We start from the raw sequence: 22,787 nt of genomic DNA on the forward strand, positions 1-22,787 counted from the left end.
ATATAATGTAACTGTAATTTAATATCTGAATAAATGTACTCGTATTATATAATAAATGGGTACAATATGTTTTAAAAATTTTATTAAGTAATAATTCTCAAGTTTGACATAGTGGCAGTTCTAATAGTATTTTGTTAGTTAGAACTGTTAGGAATTTAGGATAATAATATTTATAATTAAAACATTTCGAGAAACCGTTTGAAAGCCACCTACACATTTATGTACTGAAAATGCCTATACACTACGCCGTACAACAGTTTCATTTTATACTAACTTTTATGTTCAAAATAAGTGGATAATATTATAGATATTACTAATTCAAAACCACAATAGATGTACATTTTATACTCAAAATCAGTGGGAAATTCTTTAATTTTTCTACTATTTATACATCTAATTAATTATACAAAATTATAATATATTATTATACCTACTATAATACATATTTCCTCTTAAAATAAAAATAAAAAATAATATTAAATCTTTGAATGCATTTAAAAGACCACTATATATACTAACTTTACTATCAAGTTAAGTACCACTTCACCCCTTGAAAATCTGTCACTTAATTTTAACCTTATGTTCAGAACAAGATTTTTTTCATCTTTAAAATTGTTTATCCATTTTTAGTAGTTTGTCGTTTAATTTTTAGCTATATTTTTATATTTTAATATTCTTTTATTTTTCGTTAACAAATTTAAATTGTATTGTTTATAACTAAAATAATATTATGTAATATATATGAATGTTTAATAAAAATTGAAATTTGAATAAAATAAATGTTTAAATTATTGTTTTGTATAGTGAGATTATTTTTATTAAAATCTTCATATAAGTCACCGATTATTAATAATTAAATTTAAAACATACCGACCACTAAGATAACTTTAATTATACGACTAACCATGTATAAGTTTGTTGTGCCAAACAAAAACTGTTAGAATATTATGATAAATAATTAATATAAAATTGTTGAGAAAAAAATACTATGATTTAAAACTTTGTACCTTTAGCATCAATCTTAAAAAAATATTTACAATTTTACTTTCATGAAGATGAGTAAAAATAATACTTAATAATTTTTAGTTCAAACATTTTGATTTGGTAAGCGTATAATATAATTATCTGTTATCAACCGTTTTATTGAACTATTTACAATATTTATAATATATTCTAGAAATTATGACTGTTTTTTAATTGATATGGTTTTACTATCAGGATAGTTAATGTAACTCTTAATAAATAACGTTCCAGTAAAAATATTTTCTTGCATATTATCATAATACGTATGTGCGATCCAAAGTTACGTTTTCCAACGAAATATGGCAAATAACATACACAATATGATGAAATAAAGCCACTAGAAAAAAACTTTATGGATAATAAATAACGTATGATTTACTTATATTTAAAATTCCTAAAAATATATTTTGATAAAAGCTATAACGTTTTAAATTAATTTTTCCAAAAAAATATTTATATTTTGAAAATTTTAAAAATAAATAACTTGACTTAAACATTTTTACTATTAACTATTTTGAATTAGATTTAAAAATTGGCTATTTAGAATTCTCCTTAAAAAAATGTTATCAAATTTAAACATTTTTATTTTCTGTATTAAAAAATAAAAATATACTTTTTTTTTTATTTCACTTATAGCGTAAGGATTTGTAAATTATACATATATATTAAATAAACAAAAAATATTTATTAGAACAAGATTTATTTAATTTGTCAGATTATTCTATTACAAATTTTATATACCACGTGATCATGTATTGGATCTTATGTATAATTAATCATTTTTCAATCGCTACCTTTAGTGTTCTTTCAATATTTATTAGAATGATGGCATTGATATATTTAATTTCATTCTAAAAAAATGTGTTATCTTTCAGTTATAACTATATTTAACATCGATCTGTTTACAATTTAGTTGATAAAATTTTCTATGGCGTTAATATAGGTATTATATTTACTATTTATATGATGTTTAAATAATAAAACATAGTTTTCTTTTCAGTATAAATATTTTTTCAATCATTATAATTATTCTTTTCTGTAATTAATATTTAGAATATTGTTATTATACTTTTCATATGATATTTTATATTCTTTGCAGTATTATACCTAATCAAGTGACAAAATATGACGTATTTCATGAGTTCATGACATATTTATTGACTTGCAATACAATTGAATAAATATTAACAATTTATAGGTATAGACCTGACATCTATTGTATATTTTTCGTTAAAAAAAAAAATTACCAACTCCAAGTTAAATGCACTGTATACTGATAGAGTTCACCACTGGTAACTAATTTAGTAGCTATTGTATTTTATAACGAAACCAACCAAGGAGAACTAAACAAACCCACCTTTATACAAAAACAAATTTTCATATTCTACTCTTATTGTTCTATTTTATTGTAAACGTGTTAATTAAATAGGTAGACAAAATCAATATAAAATAGATAATTTTACCATAAGAGTTTATCCGTACTTAATCAATATTGTTAAAAAATTAATGTCTGTTATAAAATCAAATCTTCAATAACTTTCACTTTTTTGATTATTGTACAAATAATTTGAATTTACAATTATTTGGATATTAAGGTATTCCTATTATGTTTATTTTATAATATGAGATTTCGGGTCCATTTTCGTTTAAGTATTCTGGGAGGATTACCTGGTATGGAAATAGATAGAAGCTTTTTAATATGGCAATTGCTGTGATTTTGAAGGCAATTCATAATTTGTTTGTAATATAGCTTAGCTGTATCAGTGACTTTAGGAATGTGAAGATCTGTACGAAAAGTGTGATTTGAAATAAGCGGAGGGGCGTTAGTTATGAGTCAGAGGATTTTTAATTGGAACACTTGTATTTTCCGAGTATTTGATATCTTTGCTGTGCCCCGAAGTTGGATACCGTAGAGCCAGATGAGCTTATGAAGATTATAGATATGAATTTTTGTTTTGAGGGATAGTTTTGAGAATTTTCTGAGAATAGGTCTGAGAAAGTAGAGTCGTTGATTTAATTTTAGTTTTGTTATATGTATGTGTCTGGCCCATGTTAGACGTTTTTCGAAGGTTAGGCCTAGATATTTGGATGTGTCGGAGTATGGTATTGGTTTGTTGTTTATATGTACCAGAGGTGGTTGTCTGTGGCGGAGAGTAAAGGTGGTGTACATAGATTTATTTTCATTAATTTTGACGCACCAGAGAGAGTACCAGTGCGTTAGGTCGTTCAGATGGCTTTGAAGAGTAAATGAGACTAAGTCGAGATCGGTGTAGGTGGCGAATATTACTTTGTCATCGGCATATTCGGCTATTTGAGTATTTGGATTGATAGGTTGGTCAGCAGAGTATAGATTAAAAAGAGTTGGTGATAGGACTGCACCTTGAGATAATAAAAATTAAAACCATCATTCAGCTATCAATATAGTATAGTAATATAGTATTACTTGTTATCCTCGTATTACTTAAAACTAGAACAAAAATAATTTATAATTTCAACAATCTAATAAAATGATGTTATTGAACAATATATACTGTGTAATTTTATACCTGGGAAAATTGTCTGTATTATTTATAATATTTACAATTTCTATGTATCTACTGATTATATTACAAAACTAAATTAAATGACGAAAATATTTAAAAAAAAAATAAAAATTATATATCTTATACATGAATAAACAGCAATAAGATACTATACTCGTAGTAATTAATTTGTTATTGATTTAAACTATATTAAATACTTAATTGTAAAACTAATTTATTTATTTTCTTGTTTAAAATTTAAGAACTATTATTGTACCTAAATGCGCTTAGTTGTATTATTTAAGCAGGACTGGATTTAGGGGAGCGAATAGGGAAACTTGTTTTGGTTGGGAGATGCTAAATTACCAAATAATAAGCGGATATATTAATAGTTTTTTTTTAATTTTATTATGAGATAACTGCTGAGCTTACTGAATAGGTAACAACTATAAGTGAAAAACAAAAATTCAACATTTTAATAAAATCTGCTATAGATAATACTTTATCAGGATTAAGAAACTGTTTTGAACCAATAAAAATTATTGTATCAACATTTAATTTTTAAATGATAAAATGTTGCTTAAAATGCCATTATATGTTATAAAAAAACATTAAATTGATTTGTGTAATAAGTATAAAAAAGATATAAATTTAATTTAATTTATATACGAAATTGAAAATTTTAAATGACATATTTTTGAGTTAGATGAGTCACTAAGATATGGAAGTTATTTTGAAATCCTAAATTTTATTTATAAAAATAATCTACAAGATGATTATCCTAATATTTCAATAAAATATCAAATATTTTTTAACTTTATCTGTGATTATAGTATCTTACAAACGAAATTTTATTAAATTAAATTTGATAAAACCTATCTTAAATCTTCAACCAATCAAGACAAGCTCAACCATCTTTTAATTATTTCAATAGAAAATTAAATAGCCAAAAATTTAGACTATAACGATATTATTAACGATTTTTCCATCAAAATTTTAATGATAATTTTTTATAATATATTCTCTACTTAAATAAAATATACATAATTAATAATCATTTTACTAAAAATTATTCTCAATTATACCTAATGTGTTAGCTAACTTTGTAGAATTCTATATTATTTTATTATTTTTTTATTTTTTGTATTTATATGTAAGCCTTGTCTTAATTTGTTTTTTTAGAATTTTGTAAAATTATTTTTATTATTTTTAAATTATCTATAATATAGTGTTAAACATTTTTTGTTGGAAAACGTATTAGCCAACAAACAATTTATATTTAATACTTATTTTTTTCTAATCGAGTATTTATTTTTTTTATTTTTTATTTTCCTTTATCTTTTTTTTTTTAGAGTAACTGGTACATAAATATAACAGTGGCGTTATTATTGAGGGAGCTGAAATTTTTAAAGGACACTAATTTTATACTTTGCCTCGGGTAAAAATATGCTAGATCCAGCTGCCTTGTATTTAAGTAAGAATAAATTGTATCAAATAATATTTATTTATAAATTTATTAATTTAACAATATAATATATATTTATACATATCATTATACTGTTGGTATTTTTTAGTATACCAATGTATTTTAGCAGAGTGAAAACTTTTAAAGTAAGTAAACTACGAGATAGTTTCTATATTTTTATCATTCAAGAGATGTTTAAGGGATTAAGAAGGATTTTCACAAGAAGATATTTTTAAAACACATAGTTTATTGTATTAGTATTATAATTAGCAATCGGTTAAAATAATTTACAAGCTATTACCAAGCAATAAAATATTCAAGGACTTGACGGTATTGATAATATAATATTAATTAATGATAAGAATAATAATAGTTATAATATAGTAATAAATATTAAGTGTCAGACCCTTAATAATATAATTAAATAAGTATAAATTATTTTTATTACTAGGATAGTATAATTACTTAAATATTACATTTTAATATAAATTTATTTATAAAACAGTCAAAATGTTATAACATTAAAAGTTTAAAGTTGTACATAAGAAAATCAATTAAAATAAACACGATACGTCATAAACTATCTGAAAGAATATATTAGAAAATATTTTATCTGGTTCATTAAAAAAAAAAAAATTGAATCCAAAACGATACGACTATTATAATAATCGTAATTTACAAAATACATTATAATTATGTATTACTGACGCGATAACATAAAATATTCGATAATGACATTATTGACACTGTACGTATAGCATGTAAGAATTACACTTGAAGTGATTTAACATTTGTTGAACAGTTTATTGATATAATTGTGATTATTATTAAACGTAATATTATTCAAAATAATAATTTATATTACAATAATATATATGTAAGTGTCAGACTCTAAACGTATAATGTTATAACATTTAAGTAAATACATATGGTAACCCGTTTTATGTCATAATAACGATAATAATATTATTAAAGAAAATGTTTTCTAATTAATAATAATACCTGAAATAAGTATTTAATACATAATTTTAAATAATATCTTGTCTTAAATAAATTGATAAATACATAATTTAACAATATCTTCTTAATAAACGGCACTGTCAAAACAATTTTCGTTTTTTGAACACGATTTTATAAAGCTCTTTCACTACACGGTAACGTATCATTTGGACTAAATAATGTTTATTTAGAGAGGGCTTTAAAACCTATTCTAGGATATTCTAGGAAATACTATTACATGTTATTATAGTCAATGTGCAGCAGTAAATTTGTACACGCGTGACTATAATACAATTGATTAATAGTTAAAAAACAGTATACTTATCACCGCCGTTTGACGATCAAAATATAAAATAGAACAAAAAAAATTATTTTAATTATAATATCATTATATATGATCATAATATATTGTGTATAGTATAGTATTAAAATTTCTACAGGTATAATTAATATAATAACCTGGACTAAACGATTACAACTATAATATTCATTGTCTAACGCTCGATAAATTACGTAAAAAATTATACATCACAAAAATTAAAAAATAACATTATACATGAACTTTATCATAATTAATATGATACTCATTTATATAACACGTTAGATGGTAATGATGATTTAATCAGAACATTTTGTTTCATAAGACTAAAAATAATTATATAATATTTTATTATTAATTTTTAAATTTTTTTATGCATACCTACAACTATCTACTTTTAATAATTAATAGCAATTTTGTATAATATATAATATAATGTAGTAAATACACACTAAAAATACGCCGTATATAGACTTCACGCATAGATACCTAAAATTATCAGACATCATAGGTATTATTGTCTGCATTTTATACGTGCGTATCGTCTTGTCGACAGATAATGATTATTATTATCTCACTGCTAAATGTATCTATCGCGGGGAAAAAAATCGCATAAATCGCGATCATTGTTCTACACTACTATTTCACACTCTAGAAAGTTACAATAAGATTATTGGGCACTATATGCTTAAATATATTATGATATTTTTCGACGTGTATAGTAAATCAATCTACTATCCGTTTATGTACACACAAGAACACGCGCGCTCACGATACATCCTCGTTTGTCGTCTTATTATTCAACACGTCGTCGTAACGATATTACACGACTATTGTGATAATATGTGATAGTCGTCGATATCGTAACCTGTAGGACGAGCCATCTGTTTAATTCCGGGAGTGGACATTGCTGACTGTTATATATTTATATGCATAATATATTACGATGATAATATAATATTGTATAATAATTATAAGATGTGATAGCTATAACCCGACTTGTCGAAGCAAAATTCTCTGATAGAGTCCGAGACTTTTGCTGTTGTTCATTTTCTTTTCTGATATTGTTATTATTTTGGTCGGCCGGGTTAGACGAGCCATTCCAATCAGACATGTGTGCCTCCACCGCCGCCCGCGCCGCTACTACCTCCGTGTACAGCCGACGCAATTGCCACGATGCTCCGGTCGTTCGGTTCCGGGTCTTCCGGTTTCATGATCAATCTGATTCTCTGAAAGGGTTAAGAGAATAACGGATTTCTTTGATTATTTTAATAATTAACAATTAATATTATTATTATCTATTACAAAATTATTCTTTCTGTAATACCTAACCTAAAAGGCGAATTTATTTCTTAGAAAATAATAAATCTAATACTTCACACAAATTAAATACGAAATCCCTACTTATAATATAATATTATTTATAAACAATAAGCATTTTAACGGAATGCCAGTCGACACCATAACGATAAAACCGAATGAGCATTGCTGGCAATCGTATTTAATTTTACATACTCGACTCATTTAGTTAAGTGATCAAATATTTAATTCATACCTAATGCAATCCTCTGAGACTAATTTTCAAAATAATATATCTGTTTCCATACCTAGAAGATAAATCTATAAACCATGGGCGTCGTCAGACATTTTTCTAGGGGCCGGAGAGGGCAAAATAATTTAAAAAATAAATGAAGATTCTTTTTATAAATTTTATTTATAGTTCATTATTATGTTTCGTCATTATTACAAATAGGTAACAAATTTAAAACTCTAGAGGGGGAGGAGTGCCCTGTGACGCTCATGCTACAAACCCCAAACGGATATAACTGAAAGAGAATACAACAGTATTTTTTGAACATAAATTACCAAATTAATATAAACGTGTACATGAAAATGTAATTGAAAAATATCAGTAACAATAATTGAATACCGTGTACATCAAAATATCACTCTGTGCGCAGTAGAAAGTAGAAATCATTTTTAGTGAAATAATTCACGATTAAATTAAATTTATAGCTGTCAATACAAACGATAAACATAATAAGTAATAATAACATATAATCCTACAATCTTTGTTTAAATCCTGACCTTCAAGTTTATTGCATTAGCTAATTTATATTTTGGTGGAGTCAAAAGTAAAGCTAAATCAATTTTTGACAAAATAGAAATATTTTTTTTTTATTTTTTTAAATATTTAAATTAGCATATTCTAATTTTTATACATAATAATTTTTAAATTTAATTATCCCAAAAAGTAAAATAATAATAACAACCAAAAATATTTAACTACAAATAAAATAGTATTAAGTATTTACTTCAAATAAAAAAAAAAAAAATAACAAACCTGCATGAATGGACCCGGTGTCTTGTACACTTTGTAAATGAAGTAAGCCGGAATGCAACTAATCGAAGAAGCAGTCATCAACCATCCCATATTAATACTCCAATCCGGGTAAACATACGTATCTCCAGCCATCATTTCTTTGTATCCCAATATTGAGAACACAAAAATTAACTGAAAAATATATACTGTTATATGAATATACATAATATATTTTATAAAATCGTTTTTTATTATTATTATTATTTTAATCTGGTATCAAGAATAAATTTTATCATAATTTATAAGGAATAAAAATATCTTAATATTAATATTCCAATAATATTTAATTTAAACTTTTTATGGCACTCAATATATTTAAGTTTAGAAAATAAATTAATGCTTAACCTAATTGTTTTTTTATTGAAGTTGAAAAAAAAAAATATTGGGTATTTGTTGAAAATTTATAAGTTTATTCAAACACACAATTAGTTATGGACGTTAAAAAGTTATATAAAAAAGCATTAATAATAATATGTAAATGTTAGAATTTCAATAAAAATACATCAATTGATTTCATAATTTTATCCATTGATGCAGGAAAGACACATTTTTTAATGGTTGCGCACAACTCTTTTTAATACTGAAATTAATTTATATCATTGACATTTTCACTTATTTGGAAATTATTTTTTTATTACTTTCTTCTCATTTCATTATAATTTGCACACAAATTACTATTGAAAAAATTCAGTGTTTTACAAACAAATTATTTAATTTAAATTTAATAAATCTATTACGGATTATTAAATCACGTTTAAAGGAACATTAACCCACTGTTAAGTGTTAAGTGAACTTAAATACAACCCGTTGCGTAATTGTAATAATAAATTTGTTAAATAAATTATAGTTTTAATAAAATCTAAATGCAATCAGTTGAATTTATATCTGGAACAAAAATTACTTAAAAATACACAAATTCCAAATTTAATAACACGAAACATAAATAATTATCTCGGAACTTTATTGTACAAAATAGATCTTCTATTATACGATTTAATAATACCTCATTATTATGAAAATAAAAAACTTTTAATCGAACGACTAAACCTAATAACGTGTTTGAAAATTAAAACCGATGAACGAAAAATGTATTACTACTTACTATACAATAATGAAATGAGCTTACCAACAAGAATGCGGGACTTATGTAGCACCAACATAATCTCCAGAATAAACCCGGTCTATGTCCGATCATCATTTCAATATCGTTTGCAAACCGGTCCACTCCATACACCCAACAGACCGCTGCTGCCTCCACAAACACAACGAACAATATGGCGATTCCCGGTCCGAATACGTTCAGCAATGTGATTAAATAAACTCCGCCCTAAATTTGATTATATTAAAAGGAATTATTATTTGTCTATTGATAATACAAAATAATAATATAAATTAAAATAATAAATGTATTTGAGCTTTCAATACTTTTTATGTTGTTACAAACTGTCCTAATTATATTTGTGGTACTAGACGTTCACAATTACACATTTATTAAAAGAAACACTCTCAAAGAACATAAACGGTTTTTTATTTTTTTTTTTTCAATTTAATTCCTTTAACTTATGAGCATAAAAATTGAAACAATCTCAGTTCTTAATGAACTAATATCAAAAAATAAATTTGTATTAAAACATATTTTTATAAGAGGCACATAGCTGATGTTAAAACGTTGTAAATTGAGATAAATTATCATTAAATTAAATTAAATGGTTCACAGTGGGTCATAAATAAAAAAATAATTTGGTTTTAATAACTAAAGTTATCGAAACAAAAATCATCATAATTAAATTTGTTTAATTCCAACGTATCCGATTCAAACAAATATTTTAGTCGTTTGAACTATAAATTCATTAACTTTTGTATTGTATATCTTTATTTTCAAAACATTGATTTGCTTCATTTAAATTTAACAATTGATTAAAATACTAAAATGTCCCAAAATTACTAATAATTAAGTATTTGACTTTAGATAAAGTTTTTAGATATACATAGTAAAATAACGTATACTCAAACGTGATTGTAATCGTTATAAAACCGCATAAATTAGATATATTTTAAACTTTGTTACTACATAAAATATTTTTTAAGAGTAAATTGTTATTGACACTTCTAGCTCAAGCGTTTAACATAAAATATAAATACATATAATAATTTAATTTTTTTATATAATTTTTAAAAACAAAAAAACAATTCTAAGAAGGTTAATAATTAAAAATAAACAATCAATAAATGTTAAGAGACTATTTTTTGAAGTTGACAATTACACTGTTTAAAGAAAACTTCAAATATCATACTTCCAGGCTACAGCCACGATCAACCGTGAACTTTGTAATTGTTTCTCCGGACTAAATAATTCTGGCAAAAATATATCATAAATATATGTATTACTATATCACTATATATTATTATACTTTATTATCATTATTTTCACCATCGATACCCCATTCAACACCCCACTACCTAACTAACAACCGTTTCATGTATAATAAGTTATATATATATAGTATGTTCAATATCAACGTTTTATACACATAGATATCATATATTGTATTCGTTGTGCACAAGTGCACACAGCTCTCGCAGTGGCTATAACGGAATCGGTATCGATGGAAAATCATACATGTCTTGCAATACCCTTTTGCAATTGAGTCCCACCGTATATTTTGTGTTAAACTGTGTGTGTGTGTTTATATGACTGCTCGACATCCTATTATATATATTATATTAAGCATTCGGCCAAAGTATATATCTAATACCAGCCATTAGTGGATCGGTTGAGTACACGTTCGGTGAAAATTAATGACCGACCAACACTAACTTTTGACCTATCAAATTGGATTCAACGAGTGAGCCCCCCAATCTTTTGGTGGCCCGATGACCGCCAGATACACGACATTCGTTTTATTGCTTTCGCTATTTCTCCGTTAAAAGCATTTGCGTTCCGAAATTCATATAGCGTGTAACGTGTACGACAGGCACTGTAACGCAGCTCCCTCCTCCATCACACATCGACGGACACGTCGTCGTTGATAGAATAAACGGACGATTAGAGCAGGTTAAAGGTTTTCGAATGGGATTGTGATGTATATATTATATACGTACAGTCTTGAACAACACCTTTTTAAAATACCAATAATGATAATTGACGACTCCTATGGGTTTCTCTTAGGGCTACTGCCGCGGACTGCACAGCAAACACTTAACATTACGCGTCAAAATCCAAAGTCCTTCTAGTCGGATGTAAATAATTTATCCTTGAAATCGCCGAAGCCTAAGAGTATATTATATATAACGCAGAATATGGTGTATAGATACTCGTTTAAGGTAAATAGGATGACGAATAATCAATAAGGTTACTGTGTTGATAAAAGCTCAAAAATGCACAATAGAATACGTTTCTGTCGTCGTCGTGTCTAGAGTATTTAAATATGTTTTGATGTAAAGACCTCTCATTGCAAAAACGCCTTAAAAATGAAAAGATTTTCATGAATTGATTCAAACAAAGGAGTAGTGTGTTAACATAATATCTAGATATTAAGTCCGTGCCTATATATACATTTTCATTTGTATGTGTAAAATAACACTATACTATGAATGTTTTTTGTATTATTATTATTTGAATAATATATAATTGTGTATATATTTTTAAACAAACATTTATCTTAAATATTATTCATTGATACTATTGACATCAATATTATTCATGTAATGATAAAATTTATTTTTGTTTTATTTAGAATAATAAATAATAAGCAAAATATGACATTAAATTTAGATGTAGTAGGTACTAGGTACACACATTTTATAACAGTAAATTTTAAACATTTAAATACAAAAAAAAAAAAAAAAACAAAATAATATAGACAATATAATATAGTAATTATAGAATAATAATCGGCTATTTATGTAATTAAGAATGTCTACTATGAGTTGAGTATTATATATTATGTACTAGGTGATAAATACGTTACAACTATTATACCTCTAGAGCCTTTATTATCGTATTCAATATAATACTCATTTTACATTTACGATATACAACGCTACACTATATACGGACCAGTAAAATAGTGACATTCTTAGTATTAAAAGATCAGTCCTCTCTAAACGTGTGCCATTTTATAATCTAGTATTTAAAATAATTATTTCTAGTAAGCATGGCATTATTCATTAAATTAAATTAAAAATCAAATAAAAAAAATATTTTCAAAGTACATAAAAGTCATATTTTAGTAATGTGTTAGATGAAAAGACAAAAAGTTAAACAAAACAATTTAATAAACCGTTAAATAGTATATAATAAAATATAAAAATAATATTACCAAATGCCTAGTATAATACTGAATTAAATTTAAAACTAATAAACGAGTACATATTATGATATTGCGAACAATGTGTACATTGTACATACGTACGATCAGTGTATATTATTTATGAGTTATGACTAATTTACATGTGACGAAATTCACCACGACCAAATTAGTATGACTATTTGAGGTACATTACTACTCTAACTTACTAATAAATTGATTTTTAGTTAATTTTATCATCGAATCTTTAATTTTATATTTCAACAGTTTAGTATATCTATTATCTAACATTGTATCCATAATAAAATACACACTTTTATAGCTTACCTATTATAACCGATATATATATATTAACTACGAAATTATCCTTTTATAAATTATTTTCCTTATTAAAACCTTTTTTCTAAATGGTCAATTAACGATCCGTGTGAAATCGACCGACAATAAATAAAGACTTCTTATAATTAATTGTTTTCCCCATTAAGTTCATTGTTTAATAAATTCCGCAATAATAATATACAGAAATAATTTTTCATCAGATTTAATTTTTAATGATATCTCAGAATTTAATAACTAGATTATATAAATACAAATTATTGTTTGGGTATTATATAGATTTTAATAACACATTTTTATAATATCATTAATATATATTTTTTTTAATAAATTAGTAACTCTAAAGATTATAAATATACATATAAATTATAATGAACATGCAATAATACGTTCCAGATAAACTAATATTCAATTAAAACTAATAATTTATAAATTATATTATGTATAGCTTTTTTTTAATCGAACATTATACAATGGTATTAAAAACAGCATGGATACCTAACTTTTAAAAAAAAGTAAGAAATAAATCAAATTTTAAATTTTAATAGATAATATGCTTTACTCGTAGTATTGTATAAGATAATAACAACATAAATTAAATTAAATTTTAAACAACATAAATAATTCCATTGTTTTATACTTGTACCTATAGTTTAAGTACCAACATAGTATACAAGAATCAGTTATGATAATAGTATAGTACAATTAAATCGAATATAATAATTTATACCTACATATCATCATCATCATCATCATATTATTATTATTATTAGATATAAACCGAAAAGATTTTCAAAAGTTAATAAAATTTTATTTAAAATAACGTGGATGAAGAAATATTATGTTTGATACTCAAGCATAGCCTAAAGTTTTTATTTTGAGTTACTTAAATCATGAAATGTAATATTGTATACGGGCAATAAACAATTTCATTTTAGTTGACTAGTGGGTTTCTGATATACCTACATGATAATGTTTCTTTTGAATAATTTAATTTTGATTTGATAGAAAATATATTTAGACTATTAAAAAAGTTTTTTTTTTTTTATCTTTATATATTATATACCTATAAATACTCGTATGTTTAACTGAATTTATTATTACTATATTATAAAATCCATATGGCGTAAGTAAATAAATAATACATTTTTTGGTAGTTCAAAAATACGAACAGTTCATGAAGCGGTTTTAAAAATATTCTTTCTCGAGTATAATTTAATTTAAACTTTGAAAAGTATATACAATATATTCATAGTGTTATAAATATCTACAAAACGAAATTAAGTATGAAAGCTATTATGATAACTATTTTAGTTATTACATAGATTAATTAATATAATCAATGAGCAACAAACTAATAACATAAACAATGTGATTCTTACGTATGTAGTAGTTGGTAATGATAATATGTAAATTACTGCTACTAAACCAGCAACAAACAATTCTCTATGTCGTTTTAATACACTCGGATATTCATCACAGAGACCAGTTATGATTGCCTCCAAACCACCGAATGTACTATCCAAACCTGAACCAAAATAGATAAATATATTATGTATACCATTCAATGAATGTATAAGTACTTAAATTTAAGACTACACAACATTTTTTATAATTTTTATTTGTAAAAATATTATAAAAAATTAACAGAATAAAAACAAATGAAATAAATCATAAAATTAAAAGCGAAATCTATAAAGATTACTATTAACTGTAACACTATTAGTAAGCACTAAAAACGTAATTGAAAATGATATTACCTAATGTGATGAGTAATAAAAAGAATATAAGGGCCCACATAACTGAACCCGTCATCATAGCGATTGCTTCCGGGTACACGATAAATACTAAGCCCGGCCCTGTAAGTCAAAAGAAATTAAGTAAGCAATACATCAATGACTTAATATCTCGAGACTTACCATCAGCTCCTACTTCGGATATACTCTTGTTTTGTACGTGTGCCATATAACCGAGCATGGTGAATATAACGAACCCGGCAAGGAAACTGGTAAAAAAGTTTATTGAACTGGTGAGTATGGCATCCCAGTAACAGTTGTTGTTGAACTTGTTGTAGCTGGACAGGGCGAGGAGAGTACCGAATCCTGGACCCAGAGAGAAAAAAACTTGAGACGCCGCGTCTATCCATACCTAATAAAATAGTTCGAAGTGCGTGTAACAAATAAAAAAAAAAAAAAAAAAAAAAAAAACACTAGTTTTGCGTATAATTTCAATGTGCACCTTAGTGTTAACGAGCTTGTGCCACTGCGGCGTCAGATAGTATCGTATACCCTCGCCAGCGCCCGGTAACGAGATTCCTTGAAACAATAACATGAACAATACAACGTACGGCGCAAGAGACGTGACCCAAACCGCCTGGAACAAAAAAAGTCATTTATCGACATGGCATATGTATATACACGTCATACATATGTAGTACGAGTATAAACACGCCAGTGAATACATAATATTATAGTTCATGTGTTTTCCGTGACTGATTCGTTAGCTAGTGGGTCGTGTTTATCGCACTCAGCGATAATAATATACAGTGGGCAACGTGCTTAATCAAAAGTCTCCGGAACGATTCAGTCCACCAAGGAATAAGGATGGAAAAATCGTACCACCCAACGGTTCAATCTATAATTCATTAGACGTCAAACAGATAAAAACACGAGTAATAAAGGGAGTAGTATATGTGAAACGGCGTTCAATCACCTTCTCACTTGCTCTCAACGGTCAGTCTCGTATAAAGGGCTGATGATTTTAAAAACAGTGAGCATACGATAACAGATTCTTTTTCGTCCCCACAGCCACACCGCACTATATTATAAACCATATACCTACATAAACCACACACTTATCGGTAATGAACCAAGCTCGCTGCATACAATAACAAGTCCTGCGCCGACTACTTAGGCTGATTGACTGTACGCCACGCTCGCGCCAACATATTATTACACTTAGTATTTATTTTTTTCAATTTATTTTCTTTTCTATTATTTTCTTCTTTTTTAACCTCAGCTAATAAACTATATACGTAATTTATACGTTTACGCACCTATGTGGTATAAAACCACACATGGTGTCATGGCTGGAGGACGGAATCAATAATCGTTTGTATCTGTGCCCACGTGGGCGTTCCGGTGAAACAGTTTTAAATGACAATACTTACCATGCCTGTGCTCCTTACTCCTTTCCACAAAGAGAAATACACCAATAGAAATACGGCCAACAAGCACAACGCCAACGACCACTTTATCGGTCCGATTCTATCCAACCCATCAGCTCTGTGCTGTTCCAAAACACTTCTCCTGTAAACAATTTTCACTTATCATTATACATAGTTACCTAATATTATAATAAAATTATAATACTTTGAGTATATAGGTAAAAATATATAATATAATATAATATACATATTATACACCATACATGGTGATATATATTACATTTATTTATGAACATATTCATATCTTACGTTGTTCTATATGTTTAATAAAATAAAATTAGTTTACTCGAAAAATTCTTTAGCCGGACTCGTTGAAAAGTTTGTAAATCCCGACAAATTAGTCACTGGTGTACAGTTCAACGTATTCCACGGGTTGTCGCAATTGGTCCAAGGTAGTTCGGATCTCATCGACGAAAACAGATAATATAACGCCCAACTGATTATAGTGTTATAATACATGCCCATGTACATATCGATTAGGCATATTGCATATCCAACACCTGAATAAATAATAAGTATTCAGAAATAATAAAGACGTATTTTTTATGTCACGTTTCTGAAAACAGACTTTAAAATTATTTGTATTAGAAAATTTAATACATTATTTTGTCTTAAACGGCAAAAATGATTACGTAATTATTATATTTATAGCCCAATAATTGAAAATAGAAAAAAATTTGAATGAATTATCAAAATTACACAATAATAATTTGTTCATATTTATAATTATACCAATAATACAGTGGCTCCCAACCGGCAGAGAGGTTTAGATACTACATTGAGGTAATAAAGTGATGATGAAATCTCTGTGAGTTTGGGTTTTCCGTACTTAAATAAATAAAAATTAAACAAAGAAATCAGTTAAATGTGGAAAATGATATGCGTTGTTCGTTACAAAAATATCACCTCGGATTATGGATTTTTTAAGAAAAAAAAAACAATCCCATACTACTTATTAAATTTAATTTATTTATAGTTTTTAACATACAAATATTTATAAAATTAATGTATTCAAAATTATAAAAACAATATGATTAATTAGCAAGCTGATTTATATTTTATTTTTAAAATTATAAAAAAATAAATTGGTTGTTAGATTGTATCACTAAAAAAAAAAAAAAAATCAAAAAAAAAAATCTTCTAAACTTTAATTTAAGACGGGGTGTAAGATTTTTGAAAATTTACGAGGGATCATAAAAAATAAGGTTGGAAACTACTGCAGAAATGGATTAATGACAACTTACTTAAATAATTCAGAATAATTTAAAACCATTTTAATTAATGTATTCATATACTTATTATGTAATAAAAGCTAATAACTGTTTGTGTCAATTTTATATACAGAAAATATAAATAATATAACTCATAAAAAAATATCTATACCTTAGTCAAAGTGAAATCTTCAGTAAAAATGTAATAATATATTATTCGAGATATAATGTCAATATTAACTAACAAAAATATCCGGAAATTATATGATATTACATATCTATGCTACGTATTTCGTGTATTTAGTTATAAAATTCGTTATTAAAGAAATTAATATAAAGTTTGAAAATGACTCAACCATTATAAAAAATACAATAAAATACCTCTTAAAAAGTATACAAAAGTATGCAAATATATAAAAATTACATACTTCAGTTTCATTGCTATAATAATATCATAAATTAAACAGTTTAAAATAACGAAAACAAATTGTTGACATTCCTCATTCCATTTATTTGCACACTAAATTATGAAATTAAAATTATGCTATGACTAGGGAACACAAAGCTGTGAAAATAAATTATATCCAGTTTCATTTATTTTACTATATGAATTGCAGTTGTAATATCTGCACTTAATAATATTGTATGTAATCAATAAGTATTAACTTCTACTTACATTTTAAAAAACGACTGCTATAGTAATATACGTTTCAAAATGTATAATAAAATGTTGGTTGATGTAAATAATATGAAATTCTACGTTAAAAGTGAGACTGATGTTAATAATAAGAGTACACATACGTACTGATGAAGTTGTACAGTTACAGTGTATATGGTGGAATTCAATTTTGATTGATTTTTCGAACAATGTTTCAAATTGACATCTCCAGCCGACCGATATAGCTATCTCACTGTATTCGTTATAAGGGACTTGTTTGTGAATAGTATCATTAATTGCAAATACTTATTAGTAAAACACCAAAGATATGGCCATCTTCACTAGAATCGAATTAATAGCTATGGAAATACGACGCGCGTTCGAAAATATGACTTAATGATTGAATTACAGATAAATAGTATCGTCAGTTTAATTTCACAACATTCATTTGATTCCAGATTTTGAGTCAAATGCTGCAACTCGAAAATGAATAATTTACCAAATTAATATTAAAATTTATTTAGAAAATTCAAACATGAAAAAATTAAATACAAGAAAAACGTAATTACATTGAAATATAAAGTGAAAGGAAACACTCAAGTTTTTCACTTTTAATATTTACACTTAAATACATTTTAAAAATAACATAATATTTATTTTAAAGAGAAAAACGGTTAATTCCAATTATTAAGAGTTTCAATGATTTTATATTTTTTTTAGCGAAGCGATGAATGTATTGAATTTATAATAATGTGTGTATTTTTTTTTTATCTGTTATCATCTTTCAGGAAGTAAAAATATTTCGATGTTCGTATTTGGGAGTGGTTGCTAGTCACATATTGGACCTATAATTGATATCTTAAAGAAGCAAGCTTAAAAAATAATCGTTTGTATATAAAGTGTGTATAAGCAAATGATTATTGTGAACGATTTTTCGACCGACGCTGTCGTTTATTTTAATTTTTCATATTCTTGTACCTATAAATATTTATAGCAATTAAAAAATAATAAATAGGATATCATGTTAATGTAATCGATATTCTACTGTAAGTAATTATTGATATTGTTAAAAGTCGTCATTTTTGGATAAGTCATATTCAAATTTAGTGGTTTGATGGATAGAAGTAATGATGCTCTGATTGGTTCCGTAATAGAAAACTTGAAAATTATAACGTCTGAACATGAAAAATAACTTAAGTTACTAAATAATTTTAAATATTAATTTTAAAAAAAACGCATTGACGCATAAATAAAATAGAAATATTCCAAAAAAAATTTTAATGCTAGTATTTTAACAAAAAATGATAACTTTTTTCATGCATCAAATGGTGAACGTTATTATCTTAGTAATAATAAGTAAAAAATTATAAGATAAATTTGAAAAACTAAAGAAAATACATCTGCAAGACCTTTAACAATTATTCGAATTAACTAACAAAGTTATTCAATTGTGACGTACCAAACATTACATACAATGATATCACATAAGTGCAAAAGGCGATTTATTACAAGAAGAGAAAACAGTACAAAATAATACAGCTATATCGCAATTGAAGAATTTGAAAAATTATGATTTATATTTATTTAAAAGTAATAAATTTTTTTTTATTCCTGTAACTAACGACTTCGTTTATATTACAACAAGTCAAAATTTAAATTTTATGTCGAAACAAATAGAACTTTTTGTAGATAGCGCCTACTTATACATTACGACCAAATTTTTTTCACAGTTATATTCAATACACATACATAAATTTATGCATCTATTACCTAAAATAAATTTAGATTAAAATGTGAAAATATTCCTTGAAAATATGTCAATCTCTTAATGTTCAAAAGTTAAATTTTAACTTCAAAATCGGTGCTTACAAAGCAGCAAAAGAAATATTTAAAACTTTCTGTTTTCATATAGTCCAAGCTTGATGAATAAAAGTAAGAAATACGAATAAATACGAATTAAATAATTAAATATAATAAATATTTATTGTTAATAATTTTTTTCTTAAACTTTTATATGAACAATTATCTTTGACTTCCGTACTTTTATTTTTTACTACTAATTATTATAATAATATTTATATAGCTCACAGATAAATGGAGAATCAAAATTACAGGGTGTATATAAAAACAATGATGATGAATTAAATCAATGACAAAAATTATTTTTTGATTTGCTATTTCCTCTTTCCACTAACGTCGATAATGCATTTTTTATACAAATGATGGCATTATGTCCAAACTTAGACGTAAACAGTTTTTTTTTGGATTACGAGCTAACTGCGTGAGTACATTAAACATGATTCATCACCTCCACTAATTCTTTGGGCATAAGAGCCATCGTTAAATCCAAAGTACACGGTAACTTAGTAACTAATTATTTTGTTAATTTACAATAGAATCAATAGATAATTAACTTGTTAATATATTTAATTAATTTAATTTGGTCTGCTTATTTATAAAAAATATTGTATTTTTAAGAATCACTAATGAAATAGAAAGTTTACATAGAACTTACAATGACCAATTCTATAATATGCAGCGTTTTATGCATAATATCATAATATGTAATAATTTCTGTTTTGAAGGAAAACTAAATACAAACCATGACAATAATGAAACTAATTGAAAACAATATTATTAAAACCGTAGCAAACTAAAACTATGATTGATTATTTCAAAAATGAATTCTTACAAAGAGTTTTAATAAACCAAGGATATCATAAAATACCTGAAATTAATTGGAAATAAATTCTTGAGCAAAAAAAAAAATTAATTGTATCGTATACCGACGAATAATTGATATTTTTTAAAAATTATAAAAATCTTATATTTTAAGTTTTAGTTTATTATAAAACAGGTGTTATAAAATTATGCAATTTATTTGAATAATTTATAGCTATTAATAAATAAATTGAATTTATTTACTAATAAAAATATGTAAAATTCAATATTATACTATTTTTTAATCAGTAAAAAATCGATGCGATAACATTATATAAAAATTAATAAATAAAATTTTCACAATCATATTTTACCCGAAATGGATTACGGAACACCTGCTGAAAGAAGGTAAAACAACAGATGCCACGAGACTAAATGAATGTTCTGGAAATTAAACCCCAACCCGTGAATTAAATTATTCTGAATAAGATCTATTGGTTATTAACAGAGCTTGTAAGTTCATGCATTCGCATGTTTTTTTTGCTACATTGAAAAACATGCTAAGTGAGTTACAAATACATTTCATAACAATAGTAATAAAAATATAAAGTTTAATATTTTGGGCTTTGGAGCATATTTGGCATATTGTTGATTTTTTTGGGGGTAGGAGGGGATATTAGGGCATATTATTTCATCTAAATTCAATAAAATTGTTTTTCATGAAAGGTATTATATAATAAAAATATTATACGAATAAATGCTAGAATTTTTTCTAATATACTTTACTTTTCCGAACATATTTACAAAATTTTAGTATTTTTCAGTTTATTTTTATTTTGTATGACACTGAGTTTTATATATTTCACGTTGTACCTACCACTGAAATAATGTTATTACGTTACCATTCTCCTTCCAATCACATGCGTACCTCTATAAATTTATTTTTATCGATAAGGTATAAATTTATTTTAATTTTTTTTGTACGTACTTTAAAATTTTAAATGCACATTTTTAAATTTTTAGTGATATAAATTCATATTACTGAACTTTTCAATGCAAACTTTAATTCATATTTTCCACATTTTAGTGCATTATTGCATGCTTATCTATACATTTTTTAGTGCACGAACTTACAAGTCCTGGTTATTAATAACATTTTTTTTTATCTATTAAATGTCATTAAGTAACAATTTACTCGATCAGAAAAATTCTTTGAAAATAAAAACTGTACCTACTATGATGATTAATACAAAAAGTAATTTTTTGGTTTCATATCTGTTCAATAAATAACTAAATATATGTTATCCAGTTGGTAAATAAGATATCAATGAATTAACATATTTTAATTATACATTATTATAAGTAACAAAACTTTGAAATATTCTTAAGGATAAAAAGACTTTTTTTTAGTTTTGAACTGTATAATTTTCAATAAGTTTCATTATTATTGTCTTATTTTTATAACTTTCTTATAGACAATTGAAACACCTAAAAGTTAATATTTTTAAAGTGTTTTTAAAATTCCTACTCATAATTTATTTACAATTTTTAAGTGAAAATAAATATGAACAGTGTAAAACATCTTAGGTTGTATATTGACCAAAAAATGTCTATTTAAATAAGATAAGAGTAAAATTAATTTTATAATTTTTTTTTTGTGTATTGAATATTAAT

General features: G+C 25.2%; 1 protein-coding gene across 2 annotated transcripts in view; it reads right to left on the reverse strand.

Moving 5' to 3' along the window:
* Window positions 1-6,709: 6,709 nt before the first annotated feature.
* Window positions 6,710-22,787, reverse strand: part of LOC112594623 (sodium-dependent serotonin transporter) — a 30,989-nt gene continuing 14,911 nt past the window's right edge. The window contains exons 3-11 of one of the 2 annotated variants that reach the window (XM_025339513.1): window positions 16,870-17,083; window positions 16,527-16,665; window positions 15,596-15,730; window positions 15,277-15,505; window positions 15,118-15,216; window positions 14,740-14,885; window positions 9,838-10,038; window positions 8,673-8,843; window positions 6,710-7,557 (exon numbers count right to left, since the gene is read on the reverse strand). In XM_025339513.1, coding sequence (XP_025195298.1) covers window positions 7,435-7,557; window positions 8,673-8,843; window positions 9,838-10,038; window positions 14,740-14,885; window positions 15,118-15,216; window positions 15,277-15,505; window positions 15,596-15,730; window positions 16,527-16,665; window positions 16,870-17,083 — 1,457 coding nt within the window. In that variant the 3' untranslated portion in view covers window positions 6,710-7,434. The remainder of the gene's footprint in view (window positions 7,558-8,672; window positions 8,844-9,837; window positions 10,039-14,739; window positions 14,886-15,117; window positions 15,217-15,276; window positions 15,506-15,595; window positions 15,731-16,526; window positions 16,666-16,869; window positions 17,084-22,787) is intronic. The other variant, XM_025339512.1, reaches the window with a different exon arrangement.

This window comes from Melanaphis sacchari, unplaced genomic scaffold (assembly GCF_002803265.2).
Source record: "Melanaphis sacchari strain LSU unplaced genomic scaffold, SCAv2.0 Contig23_pilon_pilon, whole genome shotgun sequence".
In the NCBI taxonomy this organism is placed as follows: domain Eukaryota; kingdom Metazoa; phylum Arthropoda; class Insecta; order Hemiptera; family Aphididae; genus Melanaphis; species Melanaphis sacchari.